Below are 18,203 nucleotides of genomic sequence, written 5' to 3' on the forward strand. Positions count from 1 at the left end.
GCTGGACAACCGCCGAAGCGGTGTGATCTTTATGACACCCCCCACACCCTCTTGCTGGACCACCCAGTCTACCTTGCGGTCCCCCCTCCACACCCTCCATGGCCCCCCTAATCCCATCCAAACCCCCCCTGGCCCTCCTCTAACCTTCTCTTGATGGCCGGATGGATGAGTCCTCTCTCCATCCAGCTGGCAGACCCACCTTCTTCTGAATGGCGAGCCTGCCTCTTCCCGGTGCATTGTGGGATGCACTGGGGAGGGGCCTAGGGCTTGATTGGCCCAGGTGCCTAAAGCCCCGCCCATAGAAGGGGTCTTAGGTACATAGGCCAATCAGAATATTAGAGGTTAGAGGGGGATCCGGGTGGGGGTGGGGTCCGAGGTGTGGGCTGTGGAGTCCGGCAAAGGGGTGGTAGGGTTCCTGCAGGAGAGATTGAGCATCCCTCCTGCCGGCAATCTACCAGGGAGGGTGTGGAGGGGTTCCGGCAGGAGGTATTAGGCATCCTTCCTGCTGGCAATCTATGAGGGTGGGGGTGGGTATGGCTTCCGGCAGAAGGGATTGAGTATCCTTCCTGCCAGTAGTCTTTATTGGGGTTGGGGCTGGTTTGCCACTAAACTTATCGCAGCAGGGAGATTCCTTGCTGTGATAATTATCGCTCAGCGGCAACCCGATTCTCTAACCGGCATCTGTAACATGGACGTTGGTTAGAGAATCAGGTTCTTTTTTAGGCGGGCTTAGGCACGATTCTGTATAGGATGCCCATGTGCGATTCTCAAAAGCAACTTAGGCGGCTTCTGAGACTGGGCGTCCTATACAGAATCTGGGCCTAAATGTATACTTACATAAGTGTTATTATTCTGTATATTAACAAGGACAGGGGCATCACGTTATAGAATTCGTCTTCTCGTAATGTTCAGAAAGCTATTAACATTTTCTTTTCTAGTAGGAAAGACAACTTGGATTTTGCTTGATTGGAAGTGTCTTAATTTGTTAATAATCTGTAGTGAAATGGTGTGGTGGCCATTTTAGTCCATTTTCCAAGGTAGTATAAAGAAATAAAACAAAAAAACAAAGGAAATAAGACACCTTTTTGATTGTACAAATTATGTTGTAAAATGTCTGCATTTATTATTGTTTACACTCGATCATAATTAACTAAATCTAATTTATAACAGTGAGAGTATGGTGAAATTTCAATCTTCCTCCATGGACAGAAATCTTCAGTGTCTATTTACAAGATAACTTGAAAACTAAAAGAGTTGTGTTTCTAGGGACAACACACATCTCTGGGTATTCATGTATTAATACTGACTGATATGCTTGTGGAGAGTAATTTTATAAAATATGAGCTCTTATAAAAGTAGATCAAATCTAAAAATGTGCACAGTACAAATTGATAGGTGCTTTTATTATAGGCTTGCTCAGTGTAGAGTTTGGGCTAAGCACAGTGTCCAACATTTTGGTGATGCCAGAATTTCTGCAGTGTTTCTACTAGTATTTTATAAAGATACATGTGAATAATAACATGAACATTTCAAAAGATCAAAAGCAAGATAACTTCTTCTAAAATAACTTTACTAGAACTGTCTCTTTGCATTCAGATATAAACGTTTGTTGAAACATTATTTGTTCTGTCAAATGAAATATGGGGTTAAGAGAGGAGAATATCGTTTTATAACATGAATGTATAAATGATACGAAGGGGTGGGTAGTTGTGGCATGTGGGTGAGTATTGTATGTGCGGGTGGGGTGGATTGTTTTTTATGTAGGACAAGGTCGTTAAGGCAAGTCCGTGCTTTGTAATGTGTGTTCTGTGTTTTGTTTTGTTTTTAATTATCTATGTGCTTTTGGAAACCACTTTGTATAAAGCGGGATATAAATAAAGCAAAAAGGAAGTGATAGTGTCTCTGAATAAGTACATAAGAACATAAGAATAGTCATCCTGGGGCAGACTGATGGTCCATAAAGCCCAGTATCCTGTTTTCAACAGTGGCCAATCCAGGTCACAAGTATCTGGCAAAAACCCAAATTATAGGAAACAACGAAGGAGAAAAGGATACCACGTCAAACACAGCGAGTACAAAGGAAGTGAGATCCCTTAAAAGGAACAACTGTAGTGGTGAAAATATATGTATTCCAGTCTTCAAAGAAGGCAAGTCAAAAGGAGGTTTCTAAAACAAAGAAAGTCTTTATTCATAAATGCATCCAATGGAAGAAGTCTCAATACAGCCGTGCTTTGGCTATGTAGCCTGTAGCAGGAATCAAACAACCTGCCAGGCAATTAGAATGGATAATGCTTCCAGCAACTGGAAAAACATCTGAAAATATATCTGAGGGTGCCTGAAGCATAAAGCAATGCCATGCTACCAATCTGTCAGACAGCAGTGGCTTCTCCCATGTCTATCTTAAAAACAAACTGTGGACTTTTCCTCCAGGAACTTGTCCAAATCTTTTTTTTAATCCAGATGTGCTAACCCTGTTACCCCAACCTTTGTTAATGAATTTCAATGCTTAACTATTCATTATATTTTAAAGGTGCATAATACCACCACAAGGCTTATTATAGGAGACATATTTTCCCCAACATGAAATCATGTTTCGCTACTGCTGATTCATGGGAATCTCCACGGAGCTAAGAATATAGTCTGGAATAAGTCGGAGACTCCTAAGAATCAGCAGTAGTGAAACATGATTTCATGTCGGGGAAACTAGGGCCCTCTTTTACTAAAGTCCACTAACCGATTAGCACGCGCTAAATGCTAACGCGTGCATGTTAGTCTATGGACGCGTTAGTGTTTAGCACACACTAATTTGATTAGTGTATGCTAATCAGTTAGTGCACCTTAGTAAAAGACGGGGTAGGTCTTCTATAATTTGTCTTGTGGCATTATGATGCACCTTTAAAAGAAAAGTCCTTTATGAATTTCATTTCATTTCATCTTAAGAATTTGAAAAAAAATGTTTTAAAAATAATTTATGTGAGTATAGAATGATTTTGGGAAGAGCTAAAAAAGCCAACCTGGATGGGACAGCTTACAAGTTTCTTTTGAAATTTCAAACCTCTGAAAGTCACTGAGACTCAAAATAATTCATTGTTAATTGTTAGTTATTATGTACGTATGAATTTTAAAAAGTGGCCATACACTAACCCCCTCTTCTACTAAATCGCGCTAGCGGTTTTAGCGCTGGGAGCTGCACTGAATGACTCACGCTGCTCCCGACACTCATAAGAACTCTACGAGCGTCAGGAGCAGTGCGGGCCATTCAGTGCAGCTCCCGGCGCTAAAACCGCTAGCGCGATTTAGTACAAGAGGGGGTAAAGGCAACAGTAGAGCATGGCCATAAATTGAAAAAAAAACACCAAGATTTGGCCTTGGTAAAAATCAGCAAAAGATATGCATAAGGGCACAGTAAGGCCTATTTTTTACTGCGGCTTTTAGTAAAATGATCCCCAAGTTTTTGGGGAATATCAGACTACTCTATAGCAGTGTTTTCCAACCTTTTTACACCCGTGGACCGGCAGAAATAAAATAATTATTTTGTGGACCGTCAAACTGCTAGGACTAAAATTTAAAAACCCCATTTCCGCCCCATCTCCACGAGCTCGGTCCCCGCAAACCATCTGATCCCATCCGCACAAGCCTCAGTTATGATTTTATATTGAATGTATTTTATTAAAGTATAAAAAGAAACAATATTCTGTACAATTGTCATTTTATAAATACAAATAATACAGAGCAAGGATCAACAAAACCTCATCTCCCCTCCCCTTCACATTATATCCCCTCTACTATCAAGAAAACTGAACAAGCCAAATTATGACAGAATGCTACACAGAAATATCATGCTAACAGAATACTGCAGTCACACATGACAGGAATAGTTTTAGGGGAGTGCAACTAGGGCTACTGCCCCATGGTCAGAGAGTGCCCTAAGCCAGCTGGAAGCTAAAGAAGCACTGCTTGTGCTTTGCAGTCCCCAGTTATGTCTAACACCTGCTCTAGCAGGATATATATTTCAAATCAGATATATTCTAATCACAAAATAGAAATAAAATTATTTTTTTCTACCTTTTGTCATCTCTGGTTTCTGCTTTCATCTTCTTTTCACTCTTTTCCTTCCAGCGTCTGCCCCCTCTCCCCCCTTCCATCCAGCCTGTGCTCCCTCTCTCCTTTTTACATGATTTATTCCAGCTTCAGTGCTCTCTTCATTTTTATCTCTCCTACACCAGATCTAACATCGTTATCCCTCTCTGCTTATTTTTTTGCTGACCCCTTCCTATCATCAATCTCTCTACTTTCTCATGCCTGTCTCTCCCCTTCCCCTCCTCTAATCTTCCTGCCAGCTGTTTCCTTCCTTTATTCATTCTCCCTTCCCTCCTCCTCCTGTCCAGCAGTAACTCTCTTCCCTTCCTCCACTCCCAGCAACATCTCTCCTCCCTCTCGAGTAGCAGCTGTCCCTTTTTTTCCCTTACCTAGCAGCTTCCCTTCAGGTCCAGTAGCAGCTGTCCCTTTTTTTCCCTTGCCCAGCAGCTTCCCTTCAGGTCTTGTAGCAGCTGTCCCTTTTTTCCCATGCCCAGCAGCTTCCCAGACTCTTTTCCTCCTCCCCTCCCAGCAGCATCTATTCTTCTCCCTCTCCAGTAGCAGCTGTCCCTTTTTTCCCTTGCCCAGCAGCTTCCCAGACTCCTTTCCCTCCTCCCCACCCAGCAGCATCTCTTCTTCTCCCTCTCCAGTAGCAGCTGTCCCTTTTTTTCCCTTGCCCAGCAGCTTCCCAGACTCCTTTCCCTCCTCCCCTCTCAGCAGCATCTCTTCTTCTCCCTCTCCAATAGCAGCTGTCCTTTTTTTTTCCCTTGCCCAGCAGCTTCCCAGACTCCAATAGTGGCTCTCTCCCCTCTGCAGCTCTTCTTTACTTCCCAGTGCAGCGATTCAGGAAGGCAGCCTCGGGTCCTTTGTTGGGTCACGCCGCCTCTGAGGAAAGAGGAAGTTGTATCATCAGAGGCAGCCGCGACTCAGGAAAAGCCCTGAGGCTTCCTTCGTGAATCGCTGCGCTGGGAAGTAAAGGAGAGCTGCAGAGAGGGGAAAAAGCCACTGTCGCTCCCCAAGATTTCTCCGGCCCAGCGCGGACTTCAGCTGTTGATCTGTCCGGCCCTGCGCGGACTGGCAGGAAATTAAATTGAGTCAATATCGCCGGCCCTGTGCGGACTGTCAAAAATTTCCTGCGGACCGGCACCGGTCCACGGACCGGCGGTTGAAGAACAGTGCTCTATAGCATACGTTGCTCTGTAGTTTTTAAACCTAAGAAGAGTTTTCTTAATAGCTTGTCTAGCACCTGAATTTGAAGTGTTCATTTGAAGAAAAAAAAAAGCAAAAACATGACAGAAATATAATCCAGTTTCTTTGGCTTTTAAACCACTGAAATATGGGTGCACTATTGATTTTGAAGTGGAGCACTACAAAAGGATGATATAAATTTCTTTGAAATCAACCTGTGAGAGCTCAATAAGATACTCTTTTCAATAAACTTTGCTGACAGTCTCTATGAATGACAATAGAAAAACAAAAAGTAGAGATTGTGAAGTTATTGAGATAGTGACAGAGGTTTCAACTGTAGAATAATTATTTTTCCTCATGCAATTGTGCATTTATTTTCCTTTTTGAATAAGAACTGGAATTACACTGAAAGATGCCAGTAACCAATAAAACATTAACACATTTCTAAAATAAATTAATAATTTTTCTTTACTCAGCGGGTGGTGGACACTTGGAATGCGCTTCCAGAGGATGTAATAGGGCAGAGTACGGTACTGGGGTTTAAGAAAGGATTGGACAATTTCCTGTTGGAAAAGGGGATAGAGGGGTATAGATAGAGGATTATTATGCAGGTCCTGGATCTGTTGGGCCGCCGCGTGAGCGGACTGCTGGGCACGATGGACCTCAGGTCTGACCCGGCAGAGGCATTGCTTATGTAATTTAACAACAATTTGAAAAATATGGAGGTGCATTCATTCAGGGGGAAATTCTGTATAAGTCGTCAGCTTCTGCAGCCACCTAAGAAGTAGCTGAGAATTGCAAACCGGCGTCCTATACAGAATTGCATCTGTCCTAAGGGACAGACACCCAAACCTGCCTAACTAGCCCAATTCTCTAACTGGAGTCCATGTCACAGGTGCTGGTTAGAGAATTGCTCCTGATCCCTTCCCATCAGCTGCGTGGCTGTGGCAGAGAACCTCTTAACCCCCTCCCCCCCCCCAGTGAACTTGGCTGGAAGGAGGGCTGCCCAATTCCTCCCGTCGCCACCTCTGAACCCTCACCCAACACTGTCCACTGTCCAGCTCACCCTAATAGACTCCATGGAAATCCATTGTAAGTAATAGAAGGGATCATGGGGGTCTTGTCAAATAGAAAACTCATGTTGGGGGAAGTTTTGTTACAAAGGAGGCAGTGTTATTCATTTTGTATAATAATGAGCACCTTTACATGCATTTTCATGCTTTGCATTTCATTATTCAACTTGTACTAGAAAAAAGTGTGTTCTGTGCAAATAATACAAAAGTTGGCATTTAAAGGGTAGTGTTCTCTTAGGCTTCGGCAGCTGGCATCATGAGTGTTGCTGTTTTCTGGGTCTCGCCACGTCTGGGTAGGTAGAATCGACGTTTAATCCATCATGCTGTGGCTTTCTTCAGGGTATGCTATGAGGCCTGCAGTTTATCTTTACATATAGTAGGTTCATTGACCTGATTGAGAACAGGGAGGACCGTTGGTAGCTATCAAGCTGCATTAGGGCACTAGCCTGTGTTATCTGCTCTTTAACGCATGATAAAGGGCTCTGCCACTGATTTTGGTGCCCTAACACACCATTATTTTGGATACCCTATGGTACATATCCTGTTTCCCTGAAAAGAAGACCTATTCTGAAAATAAGCCCTAGCATGATTTTTAAAGATACTCCTAATACCCTACCCCAAAATAAGCTCTAGTTAAGATCGACCCCCAAATGTCTCTGACACTCCCTGACTCCATCCTTGACACTAGTGCAGCCTGATTTGCTGAAAAAAATCGGACTCGTCAATTCAGCAACCCCCACCTCTGCTGCTTTAGGAGGCATCAGAGAGGAGATATAGTGGGAGAGTCAATGGGGTTCTGCTGCACAGGGGGATGGGAGGGAGGGATATAAATATGCTGCACAAAGGGATGGGTGAAAGAAGAGGAAAGATGCTGCACATGGCGGGTGGGGAATAGAAAGGAAAGAAGAAGAATTGGGGTGGAGGAGAGGAAGAGGAGATGATTGTTGTACATGAAAAAAATAAGACATCCCCAAAAGTAAGCCCTAGTGTGTTTTTTGGACCCAAAATTAATATAAGACACTGTCTTATTTTCAGGGAAGCACGGTAGTACCAAGATACAAATGCATGTAAAGCAGTTAATTACAATGTAAATTCTGTAACAGCAGCTTGCAACGAACACCTGGTGCACACCACAGGCTGTATTATAGCAAGTAAAATAACATAAGTAAAATGATGGTGTTATTTTACTATTTGGGGAATATTGGGCCACAAAACCATAGCCCAATGCTCCTGGGTGCTGGCAACATTTCAGCAGTGTCTGTTCTCTAAGCACCTGTCCCCAAGCACAAATGCCCTCATGTAGTCCATCCCAAATAAAGCCCTCCAATAGTTCCCCACAATAAGAAGCCTCCCCAGCCTGAAGGGCTCACCAAATGAATAGCACCCCACCTGGATTTTCCCCCCACCACTAGAAGAACTTGAACCCTTTACTAGCAAAAAAAACCCAAAACAAAACATCCTGGGCCTTCCTTTGAAAATCCCTAGTCCTTAATGGAGTCAGACAATTGCTCCTGTCCTCACTGGTGCCAAGTTTAAAGTGGCATCAGTAGGTTTGGGATATTACCACTAGGGGTCATATTTCAGCATCAGGACAAAAAAGTATTTATATGGAAACATGATGCTTAGTAGTACTATTGCAAGTCTATCGCTAAGAGTTCCTGGCATGTTTTTCAACCCAGCGCCAGCAAGGGTAGGAACAACTGTCTGACTCCACTAGAGACCAGGGGTTTTCAAAGGTAAGCCTGAGGGACCTTCAGGAGAGTAGGGAACCTGAAAGGGAGAGGGGGGTCAAGAATGTGTGGTTCTTCTGAAAGGGGAATTTCTAGGTGGTATGTTTACACTTCAGGTTGAGGGCGAGGCTTCTACTTGGAGGAGTACTACTGGGCCTAAGCTTCATTTAGGGACAGCTGGAGGGGGTTTGTGTTTGGTAGGAGGGCCTCCCTAGAATATCTATTTTGAAATGTTGCCGCCCATTTAAGATGCAGCCCAATGCTGCTGGGACAATGCAATAATGCAGCTTGTGAAGTGGCTCAGAAGTGCTATTTATTTTACATGGGAGTCAGCAACCTGCGGCAGTGAGATCAAAAATGGTGACTCCCACACTAAAATCCTCTGCCTAGTGTGCAGCTTCAGGGGGAAAAAAAAAAAGCAAACAGGAATTATTAAGAAATAGATGATAAATAAAACCAAGAATATTATAAAGCCTCTGTATTGTTCCATGATGCATCCTCACCTTAAGTATTTTACACAGTTCTGGTTGTCAAATCTCAATAAAGATATATGCTGTATAGTGGAATTAGAAAAGGCTTAAAGAAAAAAAGAGACAGCTGAGGAAATATTTTTTTACTCAGTGAATAGTTAAGCTCTAGCACTTGTCACCAGAGGATGTGGTTACAGTGGTTAGCATAGCTGGATTTAAGAAAGGTTTGAACAAGTTCTTACAGGAAAGATTCATGGTCTGCTTGGATTTCTGTTAGGTACTTGTCACCTGGATTGGCCACTGTGGAAACATGAAGCTGTGCTAGATGGGTTGGGCTAACCAAGAATGGCTATTCTTATGATCTTTTACTGCATCTTGATAACTACTCTTTAATGTGCATTATTTCACAAAGAGTGAAAGTAATCTATACTTGTCAAATGTCTTTTATATAAAAAAATGTCATGTATGATATAAAACATCAGAAGTAAGAAAAGAATAAACATGCTCTGTTTCCATTTAGTATTTGCAAAAAGGATACAACAGTTTAATATTTTTTTTTCTTTCAGCTTATGAATTGCAGAACTGTCCAGATCCTCATCCCTTTCTAAATGGATTCATAATCAATTCAGATTACAGTGTTGGACAATCAATATCATTTGAGTGCTATCCAGGGTATATTCTGATAGGACAACCTGTTCTCACTTGCCATCATGGAATCAACAGGAATTGGAATTATCCTTTCCCCAAATGTGAAGGTAACTATATTTACAGCTGGACATTCATCATCTTTAACTTATTTCTATCCCTGTTAACAACTAGTTGCTTGAATGTTTTGGCTATAAATATGGAACAAACTATGTACAGTATTTAAGCAGTTCATTAAAAGTATGCATACTTTCTCTGAGGTAATTTACATCTTACTATACTGTGGAGATAACGTTAAGAAAGTCATTTTACACGTATAAGGCTACATTTGCACACTGATGACCTGTTACAAAATACTGATCATTATAAAAGTGTATACAGTCAAATGATGGTAACGTTTCTTGCCAGCGACTAGCAAATTCTATATAGTCTGCCTATAGTTATGCTTATTGATCAATTAAGTTAGGCACCTACATCGACAAACCTAGCCAACGTAGGTGCCTAACTGAATTGATTAATAAGCTTAATCAGCTTTGATAATTGGCACTTAACACCTCATAATTAACTTTAATTGAACGTTAGACATGGAGTTACCATATGGCTCCAGAGAAAGGAAGACAGATTGAGACATCCAGGTTTTACTTCTATTGAAAGCAATGGAAGTAAAACACAGATGTCTCAATCCATCCTCCTTTTTCTAGAGCCATATCTAATCTAATCTAATCTAATCTTCCATTTATGAGTTGCACAAACCTATACAAACTCAAGGCGACAGATCGAAGAGGAAGTAGGAAATTAGAGGGGGGGCATGGAGAAGCAAGGGTAGGGGCCTAGAAGTAGGGGCTGCAATACAGAAGCTGAAACAGTTAAATGTCAAAGAGGTGGGTCTTTAGGTTTTTCCTGAATGCAGTGTAGTTTGTCTCTTTCCTGATTGCTTCTGGGAGGTCTTTCCAGAGTTTTATACCCAGATAAGTTAGCATAGAATGGAAAATTTGCTTGTAGTGGAGGTATTTTGTGGATGGCAGGTTTATTTGAATTCTGTTAAGGATTCTTCTTGATGTCAACCAAACAGTAGAGAATAGTTGGATGAGAGGGGCTGCTGAGTTTCCATACAGAATCTGGTGTAGGATACATGAAGTTTTGAAAATTATTCGGGATGATATTGGGAGTAAGTGTAGTTGCCTGATGAAGGCTGTGATTGAATCATATTTCTTTAATTTGTAGATTAGTCTAACGGCTGTGTTCTGGATGAGCTGCAGTTTGTGGATAAGATTGTTGTTGATGCCAAGGTAGGCAGAGTTGCAGTAGTCCAGTTGAGGTAAGACCATCATCTGAACGATCAGAGCAAAGTGATGTGGGTGGAAGTATGGTCTTGTGAGATGCAGTTGAAGCATAGTGTAGATGGTCTTTTTCCGAAGGTTAGAGATTTGTGGTTCCATCGTGAGAGTGTCGTCTAAGATGCAGCTGAGTACCTTGGTAGATTTTTTCATTGTAAGAGTGATGCCTGATGAAGGAGTGAGGTTAGATATGACATTCTATTGTGCGGTGCGGAACTCAGTGGCTTTGGTCTTGGTGGCGTTCAGTTTCAACATGTTCGTTGCCCATGTTTGGATTTTATCTATATTGTTTGAGATTTTTTCGGCAATATTAGGATAGTTATTGGTTATGGGGATGAGGAGAAGGATGTCATCGGCATAGGATAGTACCATTTCGTCTTCTATTTTGATGTGTCTCAGCGAACTCATGAATAAATTGAATAGGATTGGGGATAATGGGGAGCCTTGTGGGACGCCACAGAATGCCTTCCAAGGGTTGGAGTATACTTTTTGCTTTTTGACCTTGTGCATAAGAACATAAGAATTGCTGCTGCTGGGTCAGACCAGTGGTCCATCGTGCCCAGCAGTCCACTCACGTGGCAGCCCCCAGTCAAAGACCAGTGCTCTAAATGAGTCCAGCCTCACCTGCGTACGTTCCAGTTTAGCAGGAACTTGTCCAACTTTGTCTTGAATCCCTGGAGGGTGTTTTCCCCTATAACAGACTCCGGAAGAGCGTTCCAGTTTTCTACCACTCTCTGGGTGAAGAAGAACTTCTTTACGTTTCTACGGAATCTATCCCCTTTCAACTTTAGAGAGTGCCCTCTTGTTCTCCCTACCTTGGAGAAGGTGAACAATCTGTCTTTATCTGCTAAGTCAGTATTTTGAATGTTTTGACCATGTCCCCTCCCAGTCCCCTCTTTTCAAGGGAGAAGAGGCCCAGTTTCTCTAATCTCTCACTGTATGGCAACTCCTACAGTCCTTTAACCATTTTAGTCGCTCTCTCTGGACCCTTTCGAGTAGTACCGTGTCCTTCTTTGTGTATGGCAATGAGTGCTGGATGCAATACTCCAGGTGAGGGTGCACCATGGACCAGTACAGTGGCATAATAAACTTCTCTGATCTGTTTGTGATCCCCTTCTTAATCATTCCTAGCATTCTGTTCGTCCTTTTCGCCGTTGCCGCGGATTATTTCATCGACTTGTCGATCAGAACTCTTTCCTGGGAGATCTCTCCAAGTATCGGCCCAGACAACTTGTATTTGTGATTGAGATTTTTGTTTCCGATATGCATCACTTTACACTTATCCATGTTGAACCTCATATGCCATGTTGATGCACATTTCTTGAGCTTGATTATGTCACGTTGCAGATCTTCGCAATCCCCCTATGTCTTCACTACTCTGAATAACTTCGTATCGTCCGCAAATTTAATCACCTCACTCGTCGTACCAATGTCCAGATCGTTTATAAAGTTATTGAAGAGCACGTTATTGAAGAGCAGTTATTGAAGGGTCCAAGCACCGAGCCCTGTGGCACTCCACTGGTGATGCTCTTCCAGTCCGAGTATTGTCCATTTACCCCCACTCTCTGTTTCCTATGCTCCAGCCAGTTTTTAATCCATGTAAGTTTTTCACCCTCGATTCCATGGCTTGTAATTTTCCGAAGTAGTCGTGATTTTGTAGGAAGTCGGCGAACCATTTTAGTACAGTCCCTTTTATTCCAATTTCTGAGAGTTTGGCTAGGAGTAGTTGGTGGTCCACTGAGTCAAAGGCTGCGGAGATATCAAATTGGAGTAATATTGCCTGATGACCCGAGCTTAGCAACTGTTTGATTTTAGTGATTAGAGTGATGATGAGGAGCTCGGTGCTGTGCTTTTTTCAGAAGCCAAATTGGGATGTGTGAAGGCAGGAGTGTTGCTCTATGTATGAGGCAAGCTGCTTATTGACATGGGACTCAAGGATTTTAGTGAGGATCGGAATGCCAGCAATCGGTCTGTAGTTAGATGCTATGGAGAGGTCTGCTTGGGCTGTTTTTAGTATAGTGGTTAAGGCTATTTTACCCATTTTTTTGGGTAGATGTCCTTGGTTCAGGGAACTATTTAGCAGGTTGGTGAGCCAGTTAATGATATGATGTGGAATTGCAGAAGGTATGGAGGACAGTTGTCTAGGGGCCTGCTTCATAATTCTAGTTTTGATTTTAGTTTATTGGTATCGGGGATGGTAAGATTAGTGAATGAAGTCCAGATTTGGTCTGCTTTTATGGGTTCAGTGTATTCCATAGAGTTGTGTTGGGAAGTGTTTGTAGTGGCTGTCTTTGCAAGTTCCGATTGGACCAATTTGACTTTGTTGAGGAAGAAATCTGCTAGTTCTTGGGCTGAAATTTTATTAGAGTGGGTTGCAGATTCTTGGTTTGGTGGGGATGTCAGTTGTCGTACCAGGCGAAACAGTTTTTTGCTGTCGGTTATGTTGCTTCCTAGTTTACTGGAATAGTAGTTTTTCTTGGTTTCAGATATATTGTCCTTATATTTATTTATGCCTGCTCTCCATTGTGTTCTGGTGTCTTGTTTTTCCTCAATTTCCTCTCTAGACATCTGCATAGTTGTTTGTCTAGTCTTAAGGACTCCGTAAACCAGGGCAAAGTTCGGTTTGATTTTTCTATGCGCGGGTGGAGAGGGGTTATGGTATCTAGGGTTTTGGTTATGATTTTGTTCCAGATGGTTATCATTGAGGTGGTATTATTCGTGGGGGGAGGGAGAGATTTTGATACCATGTTTCAAAAGAAATCAGGTCTTGTTTTCCTGTGGACTAGACTTTGGTAACTTTGGAGTTCAGGTCTATGTCTATTAGGTTTAAGCAGAATTCTAGGAGAAAGTGATCTGCCCATGGGACAGGGGACCATTTGGCCCTATTGACTAGGTTTGTGGGGGGGGAGGAAGCAAACAGGTCTAGGGTATGGCCTTTTTCATGGGTGGGGCCTGAGGGTATGATTGTGATTTGGCAGTCCTCAAGTAGAGTCTTGAGTTTAGTGGCTTCTTTATTTTCTGCAGATTCAAGGGGTAGGTTGATATCTCTGAGTATGATTAGTTTGTCATGTTGGCAAGTGAGGTTTTCCATCATTATTTCCATCGTTTTTGTGATGGAGTCTGAATTAGTGCTAGGGTGTCTATAGAGTAGAAGAATTGATAATCCTAGTTAGGCATGTAACTAGAAAATCACAATTCTATAAAAAGTAGGCAGTAGTCCAAAGCACCTATCTAAAAGTGGGCATGGTTAGGGGGTGGATCATGGGTGTGTTTTTTAATTAGGCGCCTCTTTGTGAATTAGGTGCCATTAAGCACCCAATTAAAAATAAAAGCTGAGTGTGGATTTCAAAGTTAGGTGTCGCTGAGCATCTTCAATTAGGTCGCCTAGTGGCGCCTAATGTAAGTGCCCTATACAGAATCTGGCCCCTTTTCCCTCAGCACTATTTGCACCAGTGATAGCAAATAGTAAGTGACTTGGCACTTTCTGCAATGCAGAGTTCAATCCCAGTTTCCTCATAACCTGCCCATTTTTCATCCCATAACAAGCTAGGCAGCTTGGGCCAAATTCTATAAACAACACCTATGTTAGATATCGCTAGGTGCTCTAATCTCAGGTGCCTAGTGACACCTAACTTAAATCCATGTGAAAGGTAATTTTAAAAAATTAGTTAAATAGTGTGGTAATTGACTACACCATTAAAAATGATTTTAATTGATAATTGAACTTATGTGTGGATATCCGCATGATGCATAGCAATGGCTAAGTCAAGAAACTGTCCAATGCCTAATGACGCCTTCCTGAAAAGTAGGTATGGTTAGGGGCTATGTTCCCTCTAAGCAGAACACCTGTGTGGTCCATCCAGAGTCTGCTCAACAGGAAGTGACGTCAGAAGAGAGCTGAGGCCAGCGCGAGCAGCAGGTGGAAGATGCTGCTCACACCGGCAAACATTTCAAGGAGGTGCTTGGGATGGGGTGGAGAGGTACTGGTACTCTGACAAAGATGGTGCCCAGAGCGGTCCACCCCCTGCCCTCCCTTATTATACCACTAATTGAGAGATTAGAAAAGGTACAAAGAAGGGTGACAAAAATAACAAAATGGATGGGACAACTTCCCTTTGAGGATCTCCATCCTAGGGAAGAGGTGGCTCAGGGGAGATATGATAGATATGATAGAGGTCTATAAAATACTGAGTGGAGTTGAACGGTTACACGTGAATCATGTTTATTCTTTCCAAATATACTAGGACTAGGAGATACACAATAAAGCTACTAAGAAGTAAATTTAAAACAAAGAGAAAATATTTTTATGTTAAACTTTGTTAAACTTTGGAATTATTTGCTGGAGAATGTGATGAAAGAAGTTAGATTAGCAGGGTTTTAAAAAGGTTTGGATAATTTCCTAAAACAAAAGTCCACAAGCCATTATTAAAATGGACTTAGGAAAATTCACTTCTTATTTCTGGGATAAGCAACATGCAATTTGTTTTACTCTTTTGGGAAGTTGCCAGGTACTTGTGACCTGAATTGACCAGTATTGGAAACAGGATATTGGGCTAGTCTGTCCCAGTATAGCAACTCTTATGTTAATATGTTCTAGGTGCAAATAAAGTATGGAAAGGACCAGAATACTGACAAGTATGTGCATATTTGTACACACATACATGTAAATGTCCATATTCTAGCCATGTGGTATTCTATAAGATGGTGTCTAAATGTGACGGTGTAGTTTGAAAGAGGGCATGAGTGGAATGTAGGCAGAGTGTGGTTAGGACACAGAGTAGCTCTGTGGCAAGTGTAATTGATCATACTTAAAATGTAGTAACATCTGTGCTCTATTACTGTGGTATTTTATTATGGAAAGCAGGGGCCTAGTTTCCTTTGGAGAGTCGCTTCCAGATCAGGACTTTCAAAACCCACCCTCCAATCCTAAATGAGTTGATAGAATGTCCACAATTGATATGCTTGTCATAAATTTGTCTATATTTTCTTCGACTATATCTCATGCATTGTCATTGTGGATAGCCTGAAAAAAAAAAAAAGGCTGGCTGGACAGTTCTGGGCTAAAATGTTGAGATTAGATTTTATTGCCTTCATTGCACAACAGTTTCAAAAATTCATTTAGCTGGAAAAAAAAAAAAAAAAAAAAAGCTAACTACACATTACTGTATATCCAATAGAGATAAAATAACATTCTTTGTTGCTAAAGGCTACTACAAAGAGTTTAAAGGTTTGAGATGAAAGAATAATTGCTTTAGAGAGGTGAAGGTTCCACTCAATTTGCTAGATATGTTGGAGGCTCATTTCTGTGTATTGTTTTATTTTTGGTCAGATTTTTCAAGCAAGTAAGCATCCATCAAACAAAGGTAGTGAATGGATGTCCCTCCTAAAAGGGGAATAATATTGTGAAGCTAGTTTTGACTAGAAAATTTTTTTCACACAGAAAGATAGACATTTATGCATCTACAGTATTCACAGGGAGTGGTAACATGTAGGGTTATGATCTATCAATAAAGAAGAGGGAAAAATCAAAATATGATCCAAAGATGTAGAAAATGTTATCAGTTTTGGTAAAATTACAATGACCTCACCCTTAACAAAGCAAAGTTATTTTCCAAAGTATAGCTGCCCAGGGTCATGGTCAACCCACTCTCCAAATTTCACTATAAAAGATACACTGACAGATGAATTGCCATGCCTCTAAGTAACTTAATTTCAAGACTATAATTTGAAATCTCTTCGAGGTCTGTCAGAGCCAGAGACTAGTGCTAGAACGGGGACATAGGTTTTGGACGTGCGTTATGGAAAAGAAGTCTCCAAACTCCAGCACTAGTCTCTGCCTCTGACAGACCTCGAAGACATTTTTAGCGCTGACGGATCCTAACACTTTTCCCTCCCTATGCTGAGACGGATCCGTCAGTGCTCAAATCTCATCAAGGTCTGTCAGCGACAGAAACTACAAGCGGCAGGGACACGGACCGACACGGACCTTAGATTTTTAAGGCCGTACGGGTTTAGATCCGCGAGGTCCGTCAGGTCTGTGAGGTCCGCGTTTTACCCCTTCCCATTTTTTTATGTACCAACCACCCCAAATCATTATGTAACTTTTCAGCACCTGTTAAGAACTCGGCATCTGTGAGTTTTACTGGAGACATAAGGGCTGTAAGACTACCGGCAAAACACAGGTTATTGCCAGTGTTAATCAAATGTATTAAATACCGTATTTGCCGGCGTATAGGACGACTGGGCGTATAAGACGACCCCCCAACTTTTAGTTAAAAAATAGAGTTTTGTGTTATACTCGCCGTATAAGACGACCCCTTCTTCCACACACCTTCTCTACCGCCCCGGGTTCAGCACAGCCGGCCAGGTTCCCTTACTTTTGTGGCACTTCCCCGACCGACCGACAACAGCCCCGGTCCGACAAACCTCCCTGCCCTTAACCGCGAATCTAAATTACCTTCTTACAGCTGCTGTAAGAAGGTATTTAGATTCGCGGCTACAGGGCAGGGAGGATTGTCGGACCCGGGCTGTTATCGGTCGGTCGGGGAAGTGCCACAAAAGTAAGGGAACCTGGCCGGCTGTGCTGCAACCGGGGCGGGGCGGCCGCCCCTCTCTCTTGGTAGCCACTCGAACCGCGAGGCTACTCTCCTTCTCCTTACCTGCCATGCCTGCAGCACAGAGCCGAACGGAAGTCTTCCCGACGTCAGCGCTGACGTCGGAGGGAGGGAGGGCTTTGTTTAAGCTTTGTTTAAGCCCTCCCTCCCCTCCGACGTCAGCGCTGACGTCGGGAAGACTTCCGTTCGGCTCTGTGCTGCAAGCAGAGAAGGTAGGGAGAAGAAGAGCCGCGCGACTGAGTACATCCAGCCCCGCAAGTAAGGGCATGTAAACTGTACCCGGCGTATAAGACGACCCCCGACTTTGGGGAGGATTTTAAGGTACTGAAAAGTCGTCTTATACGCCGGCAAATACGGTACATCCTTTTTTTCTGCAAAATCTGGCTAAACAGTATAGATTTTAACACCCTACGACCCCCACCACCCTTGTTTCTTATTACAAGTACGACAACACGGAATAAATCACAGACCTGTATTTCTCTGTGACTTTGAAGAAGTTTAGCAACCTGGTCTAAGAAATCATCAGCATCTAGCGATTCGGGATTTAAATTACCAGAAAACAAGGAGTTGTGAAAAAGCGATGAATGTAGATGCCCCTGTACGTAGTCACCGGGCGAAACTCTGTTGCTAACATCGTCCAGGATATGTTGAATACCTTGGCGTATAGCATTTTGAGCCTCACGTAATGATGTTATCCTGTCTAAATTAATGAAACAAAATTCTTCTGAATAAAGTACACCATGAAACTTGTCCAGTTTACGATCCCATCTTTTCACAAATTGGTTCTGAATCTTCAGAAGGGCCTAATGCACCATTATTTGACCCGTCCTCTGACACATTGTTGCTATCAGAATAATTATCAACTTCATAACCATCAACATCTTCTGTGCAGGCCGGCTCCGAGACGCTTTCGTTATGTGCCTTTTTCCTGTTAGACTTTTCTGTCGGCTTCACAGTATCTGCTTGCAACTTTCTTACATTTTCTTGATCTACAATTTACAAAACAGCATCGTCGTTAATACACAATTTTTTTTTTCTTTGGGGATCTGACTGCCTAACATTTACTTGA

At 42.4% G+C, this 18,203-nt stretch overlaps 1 protein-coding gene across 1 annotated transcript in view; it reads left to right on the forward strand.

The window, feature by feature from the left end:
- Nucleotides 1-18,203, forward strand: part of CSMD1 (CUB and Sushi multiple domains 1) — a 2,397,241-nt gene that overhangs the window by 2,016,652 nt on the left and 362,386 nt on the right. The window contains exon 42 of the mRNA XM_033936341.1: nt 9,105-9,293. Coding sequence (XP_033792232.1) covers nt 9,105-9,293 — 189 coding nt within the window. The remainder of the gene's footprint in view (nt 1-9,104; nt 9,294-18,203) is intronic.

Source organism: Geotrypetes seraphini, chromosome 3, assembly GCF_902459505.1.
Source record: "Geotrypetes seraphini chromosome 3, aGeoSer1.1, whole genome shotgun sequence".
Taxonomy (NCBI): Eukaryota; Metazoa; Chordata; class Amphibia; order Gymnophiona; family Dermophiidae; genus Geotrypetes; species Geotrypetes seraphini.